General features: G+C 39.9%; 3 protein-coding genes across 8 annotated transcripts; 2 read left to right on the top strand and 1 right to left on the bottom strand.

Moving 5' to 3' along the window:
• Nucleotides 1-164: 164 nt before the first annotated feature.
• LOC149023340 (BTB/POZ domain-containing protein) lies at nucleotides 165-7,592 on the top strand. Of its 3 annotated transcripts, XR_016171518.1 has the most exons (4): nucleotides 165-1,066; nucleotides 1,715-2,679; nucleotides 5,557-6,033; nucleotides 6,859-7,592. XR_016171518.1 is itself a non-coding variant. In XM_089143888.1 (3 exons), the coding sequence occupies exons 1-2, from the start codon at nucleotides 446-448 to the stop codon at nucleotides 2,675-2,677; spliced, it is 1,584 nt and encodes a 527-aa protein (XP_089000014.1). In that variant the 5' UTR covers nucleotides 165-445; the 3' UTR covers nucleotides 2,678-2,679; nucleotides 6,859-7,589. The 3 variants fall into 3 exon arrangements, 2 of the variants coding, with proteins under 2 accessions (XP_089000014.1, XP_089000015.1); XM_089143888.1 differs by lacking the exon at nucleotides 5,557-6,033 and having other exon boundaries at nucleotides 6,859-7,589; XM_089143889.1 differs by lacking the exon at nucleotides 6,859-7,592 and having other exon boundaries at nucleotides 5,557-6,852.
• Nucleotides 7,593-8,208: 616 nt separating this feature from the next.
• Nucleotides 8,209-14,785, top strand: LOC149023339 (uncharacterized). 4 transcript variants are annotated; one of them, XM_089143885.1, is made up of 6 exons: nucleotides 8,209-8,745; nucleotides 13,599-13,679; nucleotides 13,792-13,914; nucleotides 14,048-14,108; nucleotides 14,202-14,253; nucleotides 14,416-14,785. In XM_089143885.1, exons 1-6 carry the CDS (start codon nucleotides 8,399-8,401, stop codon nucleotides 14,436-14,438), a joined length of 687 nt encoding a protein of 228 aa, XP_089000011.1. In that variant the 5' UTR covers nucleotides 8,209-8,398; the 3' UTR covers nucleotides 14,439-14,785. The 4 variants fall into 4 exon arrangements, with proteins under 4 accessions (XP_089000011.1, XP_089000010.1, XP_089000013.1 ...); XM_089143884.1 differs by having other exon boundaries at nucleotides 8,210-8,745; nucleotides 14,202-14,234; XM_089143887.1 differs by having other exon boundaries at nucleotides 8,211-8,745; nucleotides 14,198-14,253.
• A 704-nt stretch (nucleotides 14,786-15,489) lies between these two features.
• Nucleotides 15,490-20,013, bottom strand: LOC149023338 (putative protein phosphatase 2C 38). The gene is made up of 5 exons (XM_089143883.1): nucleotides 19,343-20,013; nucleotides 18,630-18,973; nucleotides 17,063-17,430; nucleotides 16,552-16,788; nucleotides 15,490-16,472 (listed from the first exon to the last, which is right to left on the bottom strand). Exons 1-5 carry the CDS (start codon nucleotides 19,399-19,401, stop codon nucleotides 16,242-16,244), a joined length of 1,239 nt encoding a protein of 412 aa, XP_089000009.1. The 5' UTR covers nucleotides 19,402-20,013; the 3' UTR covers nucleotides 15,490-16,241.
• Nucleotides 20,014-20,373: the final 360 nt, after the last annotated feature.

The following is a 20,373-nucleotide window of genomic DNA, read 5'->3' as shown; positions in this document are numbered from 1 at the left end:
AATATGTGAGAAATACCACTCTAGCAAGTTGCATTCGCGATATATTTATTTTGTTATTAGAGCAATCAATACAATCACTGCTCTACTCGGTTCTCACTCGAATGGTGACGGCATGTGGGGGGTGGGGGGGCACATCACATGTATGAAGTTATGAGCTATAAGCTCCCTTACGCCCAAAAAACAAATTGTATAAACTGTTTGTGGTCTACTTGTCTCGAGTTTGGTGGATCATATTCATTCACTGGAGTTATCTTTTTCGTGATCCACGGCATTTGATTTGATTTGATCAGAAAGCAACGAACAATCTCAGGAGAACGTGGTCTTCTAATTAATGCTTTGCTTCTGATTGACGGTGGTCGTTTGGTGGGAACAGTCACTGACGAGTTTCTCAGTCGTGTGTCCATCTCTGGATTTTCGATTTGAAGACTTCTGAGCATTCACACCAATGGCGCCCAAGCTGTCTCCAATGGCGGCTGAGGATCTACTGAAATCCAGAGAAGTCTCAACGATGATAAAACAGGGTTTTATACCAGACCCATATCTCTGTTTCTCTCCTTCACGGGTTGTTTCTAGGGTTTCTCCTTCTTCTTCTCCCACAAACTCTAAGGTCGTTTCTCCTTATCCTTCTCCTCCTCCTCCTGCATTACCAGACAAGCTCAGATCGACCTCCACCCTCTTCGAAATGATGTCCGAAGAACAACTGCGAGAATCTAGGCGTTCTAACGACAAGCCTCACGAGCTTCGGGAGAGGGTCTCGAGGATCTTGGTTGAAGCTCCATTTTACAAACCCAACTGCGGAACTCTAGGTGTCAGTGATGTTAAGCTTACTGTGAGCTCGAAAGATGGCTTTAAGGTTTCTATGAACGTCCATCGCCGGGTTCTTGCTGGTCGAAGCCGTTTCTTTGCAGAGAAGCTTGCTCAGAATGGGGCCGTCTCTCATTCGGTGGAGATTTGTGATTGTGACGATGTGGAAATCTATGTTGAGACAGTGGTCATGATGTATAGCGATGATTTGAAGAAGATATTGATCAAAGAAGACATTAAGAAGGTGTTAGGTTTGCTCAAGGTAAGATTTCTTCGTCCTTTTTTCTGGGTATCATCAAATTTTTTTTCTTCTTTTTATGAACGGCTTTCTTTATATGGTCTTTGGAGAGTCTGATGGGTTTGTAAGTAGCAACAGAATCTTTTTATGGGTTCTCCACTTTGCAGTTTAACTTTCTTAAATGCAAGTGTTGAATGTGACTGTGGCTACTGTGGTTGTGCTTTAACTCTAAACTTAAGTTACACTTTTCTTCTTTTTCATTTTTTATGGCGTCAATCTGAACTTTTAATATGGTAGTTGTCGACCAAAAATCAAAGTAAAGAAAGTAGATAATAAGTTCCTGTCGCATGTCAAATGAATTGATGCTATGTTTCCTACAATTCTGTGTTTTGATGTGAAATTGAAAACGAGGGGATTTTCCACTTTCAAGGACATTTAGATGTATGTGTAGCTTTGGCCATCTTCAGCTTTTGTTATGTGTGTATTTGTTTCACGTGGAACCTGGGATAGAATGCAGTTGTTCTAGGTAAACAGATCTGATCTTTGTTTCTTAGACACCAATGCTACTGGAGTTGTCTTATGGTTTGGGGAAAGATCATTAATTTGTATTCTGTGTATACTTTGGACAGGATGGTCTTCCGAATCGTTGTAATATTTTTCATTATTTTGCAGGTTTCTGCAGCTATAAAGTTTGATGCTGGGATAGCATCATGCCTGGCATACTTGGAAGCAGTTCCATGGACTGAGGATGAGGAGGAGAAAGTCATTTCTCTCCTCTCTCAGCTTCAGCTTCATGATTCAGGCACTGAAGTTCTTTGTAGAATTTCGGGGGAACCTTCTAGTTCATTTAGATCTGATGATATCTTCATGCAACTGTTTACTGGTATCTTACGAGCCAAGGATGATAAAGCCCGAAGAGAAATGAAAACTTTGATTTCTGGTTTGCTCAAGGAGGACTTCACCCATCACAGCTGTCCACGTAACAGAGTTGATGTATCCAGAGAAGCTCTTTATGATCTTTGCCAAAGATGCCTCAGTTCTCTTGTCCTTAGTTTGTCTGAAGCTGCAAGTTTGGATGAGAGCAGGCGTGATCGGGGAGTTTTAATGGGTGAGATCTCTCGAGAAGCTGACAATATGCAATGGATTGTCGGTATTCTGATTGAGAAGAAGATGGCTGATGAGTTTTTGAGGTTGTGGGCAGATCAGAAAGATCTTGCTATTCTTCATTCAAAGATCCCCTCAGTGTATCGGTATGAAATCAGCAAGATTACTGCTCAGCTGTGTATTGCCGTTGGGAGAGGACAAATCTTGGTGCCAAAAGATGCTAGGTATAATTTGCTATCAACATGGTTGGAGGCTCTATATGAAGACTTTGGATGGATGAGGAGAGCTTCTAGATCAGTTGATAAGAAATTGGTGGAGGATGGGCTGTGTCAGACGATTCTTACATTGCCACTGTCACAACAACAGGCCATACTAGTGAATTGGTTTGATCGGTTCCTGAACAAGGGTGATGATTGTCCCAATATCCAGAAAGCATTTCAGGTTTGGTGGAGAAGAGCTTTCATCAGACAACATGTGACTGAACAGGATCGGTCACATTTACAGATTGCTCTCTGTAACTACCCCACGTAAAGGTATGTTGGCCATATGGATTTATTTTAGTTGTATATATCTTTACATTATTTTTTTCCTATGTTTACTTTTTCTGCTATCTGTATCGATTCATTTGTGAAGTCATTCTTTGCATGGGCCTTTCAAATGAAAAATGTGAAATAGATTGGAGCAGAGTTTCTATGATAGTATAGAGGTTCTTAACCCTACGGCGATAATGTGGTGATGCCTTTTTTGAAGGAAATTACATTGCTCTTCCCTGAAATGAAAAGATTTTATCAACTATACCATATTTGCTAACATCATTAGAAATGCAATGAAAAAGACAGCTATACCCTCACCTCTGACTTCATTCCCTTCTTTCGTAGTTGTCTTCTTCTTGTTCTTTCTTATGTAACCCACCCTGCCCCCCACTCCTCTGCACCTCTGACTGACCAAACATTGCTGCCCTCAAGTGGTCAACGGAGATGACGCAATTCCAACTCTCCACCCCCTGGCCAATGTCCCCTTCAATGCTACTGTTGCTAACAAGAAAGATAGGAGGGGCGGGAAATCACCATTACCTCAGCCGTCGCTTCCTCCGGGATGATAATCAGCACAACCTTTGCCAAGAATATTAAGACATTTCTTGTATAACCATTTCCTTAACCTTGTGATCTGGAAACTGGAAAGTGAGCTGGCGACCTAAACACTGTAGTTGCTTAATCTGTTCTTTTGGGACTGTTCATTTTCCAGTGGATAGTGGAAACTTGAAATCATTGGAGAATCTTGATCTTGAAGGACTGGTGGGCCTGAGAAGATGCAGAGATGAAAGCTTCAATCAGAGGATTCTTGCAAAGTTTGAGAGGAAATAATGCATGATAGGGTAAAAATGAACTTAAGAGTGGATGTGGGTAGTATTGTCTCTTGAACTCAAAAGAATTACTGCATTGTGCGATTTTTGTTTCAGCAGTGGTTGGAGGCAGATGGTGTTGCAGGAAGAGGAGGTGGAAGAAGAATAAGATGAAGAAGTATTTGGGAGGGTAGTCTTGGATATTACACTAAATAAGGGTATTTTTGGTTTTAAACGAATATATTAAGGCTGATGTCATTACTTAACTGCATTTTCTCATGGATTTGGTGCCATTGATGTAATCCTTTCATTTTAGGGAGTGAACCATCAACCAGTATGTAGGGGTGGGTGGTGAGGAGTACTGATACTAAAGCAAAGTACAGAGAGTGGAAAGTTCCTGTCTCTCTTTTTTTGTTTGTTTGTTAATTCCAGGGGGAGGGGTTATATTTCACTAGGTGATTGAATTATTTTTTATTTTCATTTTTTTAAAAAATAATTGGGATCCATAATGGTAAATAACGTGCATTTTAGCAAGTGGGTTTACCATACCTTTTTGAGACTGAGGAAGAAATAAAAGAGAAATCAAGTTTATGCTGCTTTCTTTTTCACCTTATGATTCAGATAAACTCCTTGAACTCAACCCAAAGCCAATTGGGTATCAAATTGAGATGGACTGGATTCAGTTTTGAGTGGGTCTGGTAGAAATTTAGCAAGTTAGGAAAGTTGTAATCATCAACTGTTAGGGAAGTTTCCAGTATGAGTTCTACTGAGTTTCTGTTTCTATTAAGCCTATATTTTAGGAGTAATTAGGAGTCCTTTTTTTTGTCCCCCTTTTTTAGATGAATAAACTATCAATGCCAAAATGGGAAGAGAGAATATACAAAGAGGGGAAGAGGGGCCAGCATTCAACTAATAGGCTGAAGGGAAGAACCTAATCCCCAGGTAGTTAGGAGTCTTTAGTTTGTTGGGTTTATGAACTGGTGTATAACCAATGATTTATGCAGATTTGAGATGATGACTTGAATTATGGTTCGAGTAACCTCTGGTCTGTGCAAGTGGGAGTTTTTCTTTCTCTGCAACTCTGATTTTTGACCAGTTTTTCCTCTTCTTCTAAGTTGCCCTCCACCAAATTAGTATCAGAGTCAAAGGAACCATCCACTCCATTTCATTTCCTGCTTCACCTCTATTGTGCCAACATATTCTAAGAGAAAGAAAATGGAAGAATGTGGAGAACAGAAGAGAGAGTGAAAGAATTGAGAACCAAAAGAAGAAAGAAAGAATTCATACCTGATTTCAGCAGCTGTGGTTTGAATTCCATCTCCTGTGTGCATCTCCTGTGTGCATCACTGGTTGTCAAGGCTCCCCTGCTGATTTAATATTGAGCTCTTTTCCCGCTGGTCTCCTTTCTGGGGTTTCATTGTATGCCGCTTCTTCTTGGCCCTTGAACCCCCCCACCCCCGCGAACAACCTGTGTTGTCCTGCCATTGTATCACTCTTTTTCTTTGGCCTGGTAATGGTTACAGCCACTCATCTCTTTTGTTTAATGAAATCCCAAACTATTGATTAGCTTTAAAATAATTCAGTCTTATCCTTTTTTTGGCTCACTCCCCAGTTTGAGATTTATCGAGTTTCTATTTTTATTAGCCTCAGTTTTTGGGAGTAATCAGGGTCAATTAGATTTGTCACCAAAGATTGAAGCAGACTGAGATAGACAGTATCATTTCGAGTGTGCATGTATGATTCTCTTCTCTGCCCCTCCCTCTTCTAATGCAATTTCTTCTCTCCCCCTTGCAACTCTGATTCGTCCCTAGGTCCCCTGCATATCCTGACCAGGCCTCCACCACCTTGTCTCTCTTGTTTGTTGTTGCTGTTGTTGTTTTTCTTTTGGGAGGGTGGGGGCAAGGTAAAAACATTTTGGCATATTTCGCCGGTTTGCTACTCAGTGCAACGAAAGATCCCTCCGAAACGAAATTAACCCAATATTGCTGGAAATCGCCAAACTGGCGATATGTTGGCGAAAACTGCCAAAAGAATCATTAATTGCTCATATTGCGTACTCTGTCAACAGGCTTGGACTTACTGGCTCGCCTAGCTGACTGCAACAGAGACCACTATCGTCTTCTATGTAAGAGTGTAGCTTGCACATAGGACGATTTCAGGGGCAGAGAACCAGAGGTTGCCATGGATCAAGAAGGCAAAACTCTTAACTGGAAGAGAAAATATTGAAACCAGAGACAATTGCGGATAGAAGACAAGAACAACCACAAGAACTTCAGATAGAGACAGTCGCAGACCTGAAGGAAGGAAAACTGTTCTGCGAAATGTCAGGTTTTATTTGAAGAGAAAGCCAGAGATTTCTTCCTTTAACCTTATATTTACTTTCCCTCCCTCTACTATTGCTGCAACGTTTTCTGGTTTTGAAGAGGAGTAGAAGAAGCCGAAGAAGAGGAAAAAGAGTTGATGGCTGGTCACAGAGCTGAAGACGACTATGAGGAAAACTTTAGATCGAGCAAGAACAGAATCTCAGATCCAAATCGCAGAAACAGTAAGTGAAGAGCGAACTTTGCAGATCTGAAGCACACAGGTCTAACAACAAAAACCTCACATCCTTCAAGAACCAACGTACTGCCCTGAAAATGTCAGCAAAATGTCGCTGACATTTAGGGGTTTCACTGGTTTTGCCGGCCAATGAAACCCCTTTTGCCAGTGATTTTTTGCTCCTTGGGTGGGGGTTGTTTTTCCTTGGTAGTTCAGCTTGGTTGGGATCTTGGTAGTTTAAATACCCGAGTCTAGGTAAGAAACCTGAGCCTTCATACTATACCACAGCAACTTGGGGACCTAAAAGGGCCATGATCCTGAATAAAGGATATTTAAAAAGTATTCTTATATGAGATGTGTCTTTCTGCTTGGTATGCTACTGATTCGGGTTGTGAATGAACTTTTCTGATCTTCCCTCAGAAAATGGTGATGACACAAAAAATTGTATTCTTTACTGATGGGTTGTGGATTCTTTTCTCTTGGCTCATATACCAGGAAAAGCTACCGAAGCCATAAACTAGACTAAGGAAACCAGAAAGATGTAGTGCTTGGGTAGGCTGGTCCTACGGGAGACCTTCAGGGGCAGTTCTGTGTTTAGGGTGTCCTAATTGCCTTTCATGCCATTCATTCCAAGTTTCCAACTGGTCCATGGTGAAATGACCACCTCCATTTCAACTGCAAATTAAATGGATGAATCTCTACCTGTTTCAAATAAGATAGATCAGTTCAAACCTTAGTGTAGCTGCGCTGATCAATTAAAATCTATCGTAGGCTGCAAATTTTGTCCTTCCATTTTGTTTTAACTCTTGTTTTGCTCTTCATGTATATGTAGGTGCTTTGAACTCCGGGGAAGGAAGTAGATTAACCATTCAAATACACTCGCCTGTGTTGATAGTGGCGATGCGAGCCTTGTTGCGAGGCTTGAAATCGCGCTTAGGTCAAGAGGCTTTTGAAGTACAGAATCAAGAGACTGGATCTCTGTGTTGTCTGTGCCATCTATTAGCTGCATTGGGCATCTCAGTAATGATCTGACAATGAAGGTTTTCTCAGCCGGAAACCAGATAAAGGAACTAATAGTGCCGACGACAGGCGACAGTTACCCACCATTAACTGTTCAGCTGGATAAAACTCCTACAAAGAGAAGGCTGAAGGAAGAAAGAAATGGATTTTTCTGCAATGGCATCTGTGACAGGGTTATTACATGCATGGCTATGACAAATGAATCTTTATACTGAAGGGACAATTCTCAGTGAAAAATCCCAACACCAATGGTGTCACACATGGATATAATCTTTATTAAAAACAGTATTTGTGAGAATTTGTTCTCGGTACGGTAAGTTATCGGTTTCAGCTGTTATACCGAAGGGTGTATATCAAATTTACTGAAGGTATTGAAACCATATCGCTTATGTATCGAAATTGTGTTGTATTTATACTATTTCTATTTAATGGAGAGACATATTGAAATGTATCGTATCAGTTGGGTTAAATATGGATACGTATCAACTAACATCGTATAATATCGTGGAATATTTTAAACTTTGCGTAAGATGGTTGGGACATAGTTGCAATAAAAAAATTATCATGAATTTTATTTTAAAATCTTAATGCAAAAAATCACATATTATTGTAATTTGGAAGTATTTTATTTTTGGGTGGAGATCTAGGGATTTTGAGTAATAGGGCTTGTAGTGTCCATCATTTAGATTACGTGGATTTCAATGGATTAAAGATGGTTTGGTTTGTTGAAAAAGAAAAATTCCACATAGGAGTTCAGAGTTCGACTTCTCTTGGGGCTAGGGGCGAAGCTACGCATATATAATCCCCGCCTATATAATTTTATATAGTCAGTATCTTTAGTTGTGGTGCGCGCAAGCTAGTTCGGATGAACCTCATTCAAAAAAAAAATAATAAATAAATTCGATTCTTATATGGGTACACGATGCTTTGAGCGGCTAAGATTTACGGCTAAGATTTAATAGAATTTACGTAGGTGGCGACCATCGAACGCTGGCCTTTAAGCACTACCTCGTCATCCGAAAGCATAGCATTTTACAGATATTTAGAAAGACAGCACGCGAATCACGGAACCAAAAGACATGATAAGGACGTAACTGTGGCCCTGGAAATCTGAGCAGCCGATTTAGAATTTTTAGGGTGGCTCACGTAATCAGATTTGAAAAAGATGCTGACTGATTAGATTCCAATCTAGCGTCAATGTTCGACAGAATTTCAGAGCAATTCAAGAAGGCGAAGGTGTCTGCACGGAAAGAGCGAAAAATCCGTATCAAGGCATACCGCTGTGTTGAAAATTGAAACTCTCGCTTCTCGCTTTGTGTCTGTTCCTGCTTCGACGAATTCTAGTTTCATCTATGGCGTCGACTGAGTTTGAGAAAGCTAAGCATATAGAAATCTCCGAACCGGTCGCTACACAAAACCTAGACACAGATAATCACCAGGCATCCCTGACAGAACGTTTAGATGAATCCACTGATTCATCTAGCCGACCTTCTGATCCTCTAACGGATGCAACGAAGAAGGAAGGTGAAACCGTGAGAACCGAACCTATGACGTGTCCACCTGTTCCTGCCGCTGCCGATGCCGCTTCTTCTGCTTCAGCTCCCGTGTCTGATCTTCAGAAAAAGATCCGTCGTGCAGAGCGTTTCGGAATGTCCGTTCAACTCTCAGAAGCAGAAAAGCGGAATTCTCGCGCGGAAAGGTTTATGTTCTTCTATTTTGAAACAGTATTATATTTTACTGAAGAAGGAGCATTTAGGGTGTTTTAGGATGCATGTTAGGGTTCTACTAGAAGAGTCTTGGCTGTGCTTGCCATTCCCAACATTTAGGGTGTAAACTTCCAGCTTTTGAAATTGCTAGGGATATTGTAGAACTTGTTATGATTAGACTCTTTAACATGCCACATTTACTGCGTTTTTAGAGTGGAAATTTCTTGGTTCTTGTAATACTGAACGTCAAATTTCTTGCAACTACACGCTTAGGGGCGGAGCCAGATTAATATGGGGGCGGGGTGTTACTAATGTTTCACATAAAACACAATGACTTTTCTACCTATTGTCTTTGTTGGGAGGCCAAGTACTGATAATTAACACATGGAAAGAGGCTAGAGGCAAAATTTCCAAAAAAAAATGAGAAAGGTGGGGGGAGGCTCGGGTACCTCCACCCCTTAACACATTGTTGCCGACCTTATAGTAATTGGTTCAAAGAGATAACAGCCATACTCATGCCTTTGGCTGGGATGGTGCCCTCTGCAATCCAATGCAGTGGAATGCTTTCTCAAGAATTCTAGTCCATGTCCTTTCTTCTGTTTGTGAGTGTTTGGCCACTCATGTGTGTTAGTTTTCATTTTTTGGTTTAGGGAGAGGGGAAGGGGATGGGGTTTATGGAAACATCTAGACTATACATGTTGTTAGGTTGGACCTTATAAGTCTTGAGGATTTAGACTTTGTCATAGTGACAATCATCAAAGTAAATGAAAAAATAGCTCAACTCAAACTGAAGAAGGATTAGCTTGAGTATGGTGAAACTTTGATCACCCTCTAACATAAAAGAGCGATACAAAGTGGATGAGGTGCCTCTCACTGTGATCTAAGTAATGTCTTAGTATATTCGTCTGCTTGTGGAGAGGTTGTGTTGACTTGAAGCCTACAACTACTAGGTTGCGATGGGCAACCTTAGCCCTGTGCTGATGGCTGCTAATGTAGAGCCAACTAGAGGATACCTAACACCAGCAGGAGAAATATCCCAGGCAGGAGGTGATGCAGGAACCAAGCCTTCCTTCACCAGATGGAAGTCCAAGAAGCCCCTAGGCTTGCTGCCTAGTAGCACACATCTTTTTTCATGTTTTTGCTGATGTTTTTAGCTTAGTTGATTGGGCAGTGACAGCCCAATCAGTAGGATTTAAAAGAAAAGACAAGAAAAAAAAAAAGTTATTGCTATCAGTTCAAGTGTTGTTAAGGACAAATACTTGGGTCCAAGTCCTTGTATAGGTCTGGCTTATAAAGAACTAATTAGTGTCCATTTTCCTAGCCTAAGTTAAGTTACACTTTATTTTCAGTAAGGGGAGTCATCTTAGTAGTAAGACCCTAGTCTGTTGTATAAATAAGCCCCTCCACTTGATGGGTAAGGACACAGTTCAGATTATTAATAAAAATTTCTGATTCAGGCCACCCTCTGAGTATTACTGCTGTTTGTTCAATTGGGAGAGCCAAGATTGAAGAACACTGAGGTCCATGTGAAGTCAAGCCTGAAGTCTTGCTAGGGCTGAAAAGACAGCCTTCTACAGTTCCATCCCCCCTCAAGTCAAGCACCTACAATGCCCCTATCCAGGTGTCTGGTGGCCTGCCTCATTTCCTTTTATTCCCTCCTTTATTTTCTATTTAACAACCTCACCCCCAGAATTTGATCCCTTCTTCCACACTCAAAGCAAGAATCCTTATTGACTTCTCAGCCTTCCATCACAATCCTCCAAAATTTAATTCACTATATCCTTACCAGACCATCTTCGATCTCTATTGCAGCCCTGAACTCCCAGCCAATACTTGGATCCATTCATTCTGGATTTTGACTCCCTATTCCCTCCAAAATCAAGATTCCTTTTTACTGGGAAGTTCACCATCCAAACTTGACAAAACTTGGTGAGCAACTACTAGGCTACTTAATCCTATACTCGATCCAAGTTTGATCCTGTTCTCCCATCATTAGTCTTTATAAGTTATCTCAAGAAACTTCTCCCAAATTTACCACATACACCTCATATCCTAGATCCTCTAAATCTGTCCACAGCTACCCTATGTAATCCTAACACAATTTATTCACTCCAACCTGAGTTATCGGGTCAAATCCACAGGGGTCCTTTTCAGAGAAGGTAGAAGATGAAAATAAAAGTTTAGGGTGCTGGGCTGCCATCCTAGGCCCTGTTTCAGCCCTGGGTTCGGTTCACATCACCCTTACTGGCAATCAGCAAAGCCTGAGTCTTCTTGGTGTAGCCCTAGATTTCCGCCTATTTATATGAACTAACCAATTCAGGGAGGCAAAAATAGGCCTATGCTTTTGTTTCTTTGAGGGGTTTGAGTAATTGAGGATGGGAAATCTAATGGGGAAGGTAAAAATAAAGCAAGATGAAAACTAGGGTTCTCACTCCAGGATTAGAAAAATAATATAGAAGGAAGATGAGAGCTAGGGTTGGGATCAGTATGTAAGGATGGACAGTGGTTAATCAAGTGACTGGATTACTTGCAATCGAATCTGAAGTTGAACTATTATGTTGTTTTTCAGATTAATAATGGGGAAGCTAATAATGAAATACTACTTCCAGTACTAGTTCTTGTTGCACATGTATGTCTTTAGATCTGCATAGTATCCAACTACCTCACAGTTTTTAGACTATTGACTGTCTCTGTTTTTTATGTAGCCTCAATTAAATGAGGGCCAATGTGAAGATTTTTGCTCAGAAACAACTTAAACAGGCTGTCTAGGATAATGGTCTCTAATGGTTATGATTGATTTAGGTTCATTGTTAGGTAGCATGAGAACATCGGATGAGATACTGTGGTGCCTTTACATATATGGATTGGTAGTGTTAGGCTGCTGACTTCTTCATGGGTTGATTGGCTGAGATTTCAAAAATTTGCAGGATTGAGATGGTTGGGGTATCGACGGGGTTTTTAAATGGGGTTTTGGTTGATTCTTTTTGGTCATAGTTTGGAGTATATGTGTGTGTGTGGAATGGAGTAACAATGTATAAAACAATTGGGATGGGTAGAAGTAAGGTTTCTTGATGAAGTTAGGGTTTTGGTAGCTTATTGGAGTCTACAAGAACTAAAGTTGAGCGGTTAGAGGCTGTAACTTGTATCAGGTAAGGGGGTTGGTTTGGGGTGTATATAGTTCCAACGTTGGAGGGTTATAATGGTTAGATTGAACTAGGTATAGTTTAGAAATGAAGGTTTCTTGGGAAACCAAACATTCAGAAAGCTTTAAAACTTTGGATCTTGGATGGTAAAATGCTTTGAGCCAGATGAGCTATAGTTGGGTGAGGGGCATGTCTTGGAGTCTTGCATATGAGTGCGAGTAAGCGGATCCGAGTTGTATTTAGTCTGAGTCAAGACTAGAGCAGTCGATGTACGTTTGGCTTCGATTCCCTTAGCTACTTTGTTTAGTTTAGTGATTGATATCAAAGAGAGTGGATGTAAAAGCCTTACCCCACCCCCAACTGACGCTGAGAATTGTGTTCACTTGTCAAGGTAAATGGGTGATGTGTATAGGCTGTAGGTGGATCCGTACAAATGGGGGTAACCAAGAACAAAAGTGGTTTCTGAAGGGGGAAAGATAAAGGGATTGGCAGGGTAGATCTTACCAAGTAACACACTTCCTGGGCTGTTGTTTATAATGGCAGATCATGTTTGAAGGTTGATTCCTCAGTTGAGGAAGGGCAGTATGATTTCAAGCACCTAGTACCCACACTCATCGCCTTTAGCCAAACGGGCACTCGGAGAGCTACCTGGATTTCAGAAACCAGCAGCTCAGTTCTGGACTTTTAAGTACCAGAGTATTATTTCTTACAGAGAATGGAGGCAGCAGCCAAGTTTTCTCAATGCAAAAATTGTTTACTCTAGTTTTACTTAATTCTCTCGTGTTGGGGTTATGATAGGCCTTTAATTAGCTCATGCAAAGTCCTAATGTAATAGAGGAAACTAATTCTATTTAAAATGCAACGGATCCACAGGAAACCATCCTAGTTACAATCTAAAAGACTTTTGTTCCCTAATTTAAATTAGTCAATAATAACTTAACCAGAACTAACCTCAAAACTGCTTTAAACTCTAAAATACAAAATATTACTAATTAATTAAGCTTTAAGTTGTTACCACCTATTTACCCCTATTTTGGACTCCTTAAAGATTCTTTACAATTCAAAGCCATGGCATCGAAGGCCTATAACTTAATGCAACCCAACCAAACCTACCTTTATCGCAAGGAAATTAAGCTCAAGCAGGTGCCAGATCTGCATTGCGTTTTTACTTGCACTGTGGGAATGCTTCCATGCTGAAGTCTCCCTCTCAGACATATTTCCTAAATGTGGGATTTTCTTACCAATTTCGCGTGTTTTGTCGTTTCCTTGGGTTGGGGGTGGGGAGACGATTAGGTAAAAAGACAGGATCCTGTCTGCTTCCATCATAGGCAGTTAAAAATTGGAGACAGCATTATTTTTCCCCTAATTTCTGGGCACTAAAAACATACTTGTCAAAGCCTGACCTAGGTCCAGAGGCTTTTTGGCTAGGCCTGCACTTGCCTTCATAATGAATATTAATGATCACTGATTGATGGGGAACACATGTCTCCTCTTTAGTTTATGCATATGCCTTGATGAACAAGTTGAGGCAATAAGCCCTTGGCTGGCACCTGGGTGCCTTGAAAACTTTGACCAAGCATGTCTAATCAAAGAAGAAATTAAAAAGTAGGTTTCTGCTTTGCCAAAACTATGTGTTTTATGTTTTTTGGTTTTTCCCCCATCCTGTTCAACCTCATAAAACATGGATTCCGTCTCGTTGTTAGGTTTGGCACTGCACCTGCCTCGCATGGATTAAATGTCACGCAGAAATCTGAAGAACAGAAGAGAAAAGCTAGAGCTGAGAGGTCCCCATTTTTACTCAGATTTTCTTTCATGACTTGTGCTGCCAGGACAGTGGATCCATTAATATCTGGCAGCTCCGTATCTTACATTGACCCATTTCTTTATGTCTCACAGGTTTGGGCTTCCATCACAAGTGGTGGCTGATGAGGAGGCAAAGAAGAAGGCTCGTTTAGCTAGATTTGGAACAGTTTCCAAGGTGGATAATGCAGAAGAGAAAAAGAAGGCAAGAGAAATCAGGTTTGCATTTGGATATTTATTTTTCCTCATATATCGGTGCTTGTAAAGGGCAATCATCTTATAACAAGAATTTTGGCTTGGTGTGTGCCTGAATTTTGTATTTGGAGATGACATGCTTTCTTTTTTCCCTCAGGTTTTCGAAACCTCTACCTGTTGCTTCATCTCAGGTCAACGGGGGGGCCAATTCTATTCAGGTTATGCCTTTTTTATTACCTTTTTTTGGATAACTAAGTTTAAGGGTTTAGTACATTTGCTATACTGATCATTCTGTTGGTTATTACAGACAGCTGTTGTTGGTAAGGTCCATGGAGGGACTTGAGGTAGGGGCTTTATTTTACAGTAAGTTGGTTTTGATATGCAGTTTTTTCACTGGCAATTTCGAGACTAAATTTTTTTTTTTTTGCCTTTCCACTGCCTCCATTTGATTGATGTTTTAGGGGGGGGGGGGGGGGGAAGGAGAAATGTAAAGAGCTTATTGGGACTGTTCTTGAATTATGTCAGGCTCTCCTATTTGGCAAATATAATCTTCTGGCGGTTTGTACTTCCTCTGATGGCTTCTAAGCTAATGTTTTCACGAACCATATATGGACTTGCAAATGATTAAAGGTTGATGCTGTGCTGGTTGTAAACAATTGTACACCTGCTTCTACAAGGATGGAGAAAAAGGATATCGGCTGGGACATAATTTTCTGGGGTTGATCCGTTCTCGATGTATTTATGGTGTGGGAGAATAGTCATGGAAACTATTGACCTTGAGGGATGGATAGGTTCTTGACATGAGTTACAGTTTCTTTTGTTCAACCCCAATTTAGATTGTGTTATTTGCTATTAGTATCTATCTTCATTGGAATGAGAGTGCCTGAGTTTATTACTCCGTTTCTCTGGAAGAATGAATGGATGTTACTCTGTGTTGGAAATTTTTTTGCAGATATTTAAATGGTAGTTTCTTGGTTCCCTCAAGTTGACATTGATTAATCTTCTCAGTTTCTTCTAATTGTTATCAGAATTTTAAGGGAAGTTGAGAATTTATTGTTCACTGCACCAAGTCTCTCCTTTCATCTGTGAATGGGGTGGTTTTGTGGTCCCAAACCCCATTCTTGGCCTTAGGTATTTTCATACATTGGAACCACAGAGGCAGAAATACAGCTGAGCTGTTTCCAGCCTGAATTCTAGATCCAGTATGAATTGGCAGATTCAGTTCTGCTGGAATCATCAGAAGGCCAGCCGTTTTGGCTGATCTGATTTGGGTTTTACAAAATCTGGGCTACAAAGGTAATGTAGTTAGAGCCATTTGTAGTGACTGTTTTTTTTTTTTAGCTCAGATTCTCTCGGCCCACTTGTGTCAGGTTGAGTGTGAGAGGAAAAAATAGGTGGACCGTGCACCAGGGTGTAAAGGATCTGAATTATTTTATACACCATTGCTGCATCAAGAAACCTTACCGTGCAATAATAAGATACCTGAGAAGTAATGAGAAAAGAAACAAAGCTTAAGATCGAACTTGTATGGCTTCAAATATTATTGATTGAAGGAATAATATTATGTAGAAGACACCACCCAATTAGGATGAGGTAGAGTTCAGTAGAAACAAGAAGAATACTTGCAGGTTCCCATATGTTTAAAGAGAACTCGAGGAGATTGTTGGTCAAGAGAAAAATATATGTATTTTCTTTATCGTTTTATAAATGATTTTTCTTTTTGAAAAGTTAAAAATTATTCTTACAGAAAGTGGAAAGGAAAAAAAAAAAAAAAGGACAAGTGATTCTCGGGATCAAAAAGCTTTACTTATATAAAACCACTCCGGAAGAGCAAGAACTCATAGTAATCACTCTCAACAGCAAATTCTTGCCAAAGTCAAATTCTATACAAAATTATCTATCTGAGAATATGAACACTCTGCACCTGTTCTTCATTGTGAAATTGCCCCCCTTCTAAAATAACCATTTAGATCAAGATAACCAACCCACAGTGTGTGGTTCTAGTTTCTTTCATATATTCAGATGATTATTTTCCTTCACATATCAGGTCATGGTTCTTGGTGCGATTTTGGTGTCCAACAGCATCAGCAATCAAACCAGCACTAGTGTAATTTTGAGTTACAAATGCTGAGAAAACCCACAAGCTGTTAAGGATGGCCCTCTGTTTTTAAGTTTTGTGCCAACCCCATCAATTTCTAAAAAGAGATTTCTTCCTCATAGCATTCTCAGCTTAAATCAACACCTATACCGTCTTTGAGAGAGCCTGAGGTCAGTATACATAAAGAATTCTTTGCCTTCTTCCTCGTACAAATGGGGAGAAGGGATCAAAAGAAGATGTACAACTTATTGGACTACCATTTAGCATGTGTGGGCATCGTCCCAGCTCCTCTTATTGAAATAGGAGAACCAACACATGAGTTCCGGCGAACCAGATCAGGGTCTAAAAATAATACTATAACCGTGATATCATCGTGGAAATGCCTTCTCACCCCTCTTTCGATCTTTTTCAGGTCTGTGTACCTCATTTCTCTTTTTCTAGCTGCTTCCTGGAGTGCAGTTTTAATAAGCCTACGAGCAATTCCCTGCACAAATAAGGTGGCATCAATACCAGCAGGCAAAATTACCATTAGTGAAACTCAAAATGAGCAGTTCTAATCTCACATTCCGTGGATGGTGGTTGACAATGTCAACAGCCTCTTGATTGCTCAGGTGCTCCCAAAGGCCGTCAGAGGCGAATATAAGAAACTGATCCTGTGGGTGGACTTTTTGAACTAAAATCGATGGTTCAGCACTAAGGATTGGTTTGTGGAAAGGTTTGGACAGTCTAAACCGTGCCAATAGAGGTTCTTTGTTGAACTCCATCCTTTTCAGATAGGCATCACCAATGGATCTTGAAACCTGCAAGTGACAGCAATTTATCACAACACTGCTTTGCATACAAAAGGAGTTTTCTGTGAGGTTAAAGCAGAAATGACTTACACTATACATTTTCAGAATAGAATTTTGGGTCTAGTGAATTCTGAACGCCCCCGCCCCCGGGGAAAAAAAAAAAAAAAAAAAAAAAAGGAAACCAAACAAACCCCCGGAGGCCCGAAAAATCATTGAGCCCCAGTGCATGGGAAAGAAGCATACTCGGATAACTAAAAATGAGATAAGGTGCAAAGAGAATTACCTGTATAATGCCCTTCACACGCCAAACCTTGTGTTTTAAAACCACTATTTGTGAATCATCAGGGTGCATTGTGTGCAGCTCCTCTCTTACAGATTCGATACTTGCATTATGCTCTGATGACAACTGAATAGCTCTGACTTCTTTGGAGGAATTTTCTGATCTCCCTAGCACTGCCCGAGAATCTCCGGCATTTGCAATATATAACAATCCATTACATATAATTCCAACCAAACAGCATGAACCCACTGATGCAATTTGTGGGTTATTTTCCCACTGCTTCTTCACAAACGATAAGAACTCATCCTCCGTTGTTGAAAATGCTTTGCTGATAACAGCAGCTGACATTTCCTGATATTCTGATGTGAATTCTGCATTCAAACCATATGTTAACAATTTCTATTGACTGATACTTCCTAAGAGGGGGGGGGGGATGACTGCACAGGTTTATCAAAGATTTAAACTGGAGGTGCATAGTATTGGAGTTCAGATTCATGCCTCAAATTTGATTTTTGGTCCAGATTCGGTCCGATTAGTAAGATGCCAATGTAATTTCCAAATGGATACTAATCTTATAAATTGATCATTATTTTTCAAAAGCTAGAGTTTCAACTCCTGTCCAAAGTAACTGATTTCCCTCAAGGAAATGCACTATAAGTGCCATTTGGGAACAATACCTTGGGTTTGAACCTGACCAGATGATTTCTAGTAAAAAATTGATTAGACATTACTTTTCATTTGTCCAACTGTTTAAATTTTGTTTCCCACTCATGAATCCAAAAATTTCAGAATAACCATACCACCAGCTACTGATTATTGGGTCTATCATATGATAACTAGAATTCATAAAATCAGTATCTTCAGTTTAATAGTCAAGAGACTCAGGACTTAGGAGCATATGGATCAACTTGTAATCTCTGACACCGCTTTAAATCGGACAGTTATTTTAGCCTCTGGTTGTGGTGACTCAAATTAAATTGTAACAAAGTTTTTGTTCAATTATGAACAGAGACAAGGAAATAGTTGAGGACTGAAATGATTATTATGGTGGGTGTTTCAGTAGAGAGAACAAGACAATACCTTGGGTATCCTCACCAGATGATTTGTAGTAAAACCAATTTGAGCAGAGTTTACTTCTCATTTGTTCAACAGTTTAAATTTTTTTCCCCACATGAATCCACATTTTTCAGAATAGTTATACCACCAGCAATTGATTATTGGGTTTCTCATATGATAACTAGAATTTGTAAAATCAGTATCTTTGGTTTAATAGTCTAGAGACTCAGGAGCATAATAAATCAACTAGTACTCTCTACATCGGCTTTCAATCAGACACCTATTTTAGCCTCCGGTTGTGGTGAGATAAGTCCCTCATAAAGCAAATTGCTACAAAGTTTTTGTTCAATTATGAACAAAGACAAGAAAATAGTTGACGATTGGCATGGTTAATATGGTGGGTTTTTCAGTAGAAAGAGCAAGACAACACCACAAGTCATACAAGCTGTCATAAAACTGAGTTTTTCTCCAAAAGAAATGGACTTAAAAGTGAACGATCAGATGAAGAACATACTCTTGAGATTATGAAAGAGGTGGTCATTTATGAACCTGGCAGTCTCTGGACCTCCATGACCATCATAGATCCCAACAAACGTTCCTTCTGGACCTGTAGTTAGTGTGCTCAATGGCCCTGATTCAAGTTGACTCTGGTCCTCCAACAAATTGTTGGCTTGAATTACTGCCATTGAAAATTCACCATTAACATGGTGACCAAAATTCTTATACCATAACAAGCCTTCTGTCCGACCGCTTCCATCTTCGCTTGCACTGGAAAGATAGCCCCCTCCGGTAGGCTTCCAACAGAGTGTAATGATGTTCATTAATCCAGATGATACAGAAGATACCATTACTTCACATCTTTCACCAAAACCATCGAGCAGTTGAAAAGTTTGTCAATTCAACATAAAATAAAAAGAAAGAACAAATTCGATACTCACACCACACCCAATTTCAATTTCAGCTTCTGCTATGGTTCCAAACTCATCCCCCAATTTCGACCCAGACCCAATTTCTAAATTTTCTCCCAGATTCGAAACCAAGACCAAAACTTCCTGAACCTAAATACCCACAAGCACAGCAGAACCCAGATACCATCAACGCGTACAGATCTCCCAGAAAAACGAAACGGGTATGGGCAGAAACGAAAGTGGATGAGTTTGGAACAATAAATTCAAGATTTTGAACGTATACCCAGAAAGAGTTTAGAGAGATGTTAGTCTGACATACCTCGAATCTGGTTGTTGGGATTTTGACAGCTTATGTGTTTCATCTTCTACCGGCAGCATTAGCTGGCCAATCTCATCTAGATTTCTTGCGTCAGCCTTTGATCTGACCGATCGGGATTCTGCAGTGGAGGAGGAAGAGGAGGAAGAAGTGAGATTCGCAAGCTTACAAAACCGAATCTCTGAATCCTGGTGTTGTTGCGTTGTGGTCAGAAAAAGAGTGAAGATCTCAGAGGCAAAGAAAGAAACGGCCCTTTTGCCTTCTTAACTTCCTCTTCCTTGTTGAGAGGGAGAATTAACTCAGATAAATCACTGTTTTCATTTTCTCTTCTGTCTAATCCCTCGAGTTAAGCTCTCTCTCACAATTCTTTATTCTATGCGTCAGTTTGTTTTCAAATCCGTTGGTTGATGTTTTGACCTTTGACAAAAAGAAAAATAACCCACTTTTTTAGGCAGCTTTTCTGCTCATCTCTCCTAATTCTTGTTTTCTGGTATCTAAGTGTCACCATTCCCAATTGTCTGCGAGTCATATCTCATAGCTTCCTGGGATATAAATCAAGCAAAACAAAGAGATAAAGTGTTGTCCAAGAACCAAATTTTAACTCAAAACCCATCTAACAATCTTTGATAAAATTGACAAACACATACAAAATATTGAGAATTCAATCCTAGATCTTTTGGAAAAGCCCTATACTTTATCAATACAACACATATGACAACTTTTTTTAATATAAGTAAGTGACCAAACTTGTATTTTGGTGTGAAATTAGGAAATCTTCCTTTCTTTTCTTTTCTTTTCTTTTCTTTTCTTAGTTACACAAACTTTGTGATTCATTCATGTGATTTGGTTAAGACATTCTTCTACCTTATCTTTTTCTTTCCCCTCCTTAGGCACCTAGTTGCAATGGAAACAAAGAAAAATTAATTTAAGAGATTGAACTATTTAATTACAAGATAAAATAAAATTTAGGGTAAGGTAGCGAATTGTCACATTGCCCACATGGAAAAGAATCTATCGTGCAATAATGAGAACAT

Source organism: Hakea prostrata, chromosome 2 (assembly GCF_041222555.1).
Source record: "Hakea prostrata isolate BN-2017 chromosome 2, UWA_Hpros_2, whole genome shotgun sequence".
Lineage (NCBI taxonomy): Eukaryota > Viridiplantae > Streptophyta > Magnoliopsida > Proteales > Proteaceae > Hakea > Hakea prostrata.
The sequence above is the reverse complement of the archived record's forward strand: the minus strand, read 5'-3'. Positions and strand labels throughout refer to the sequence as shown.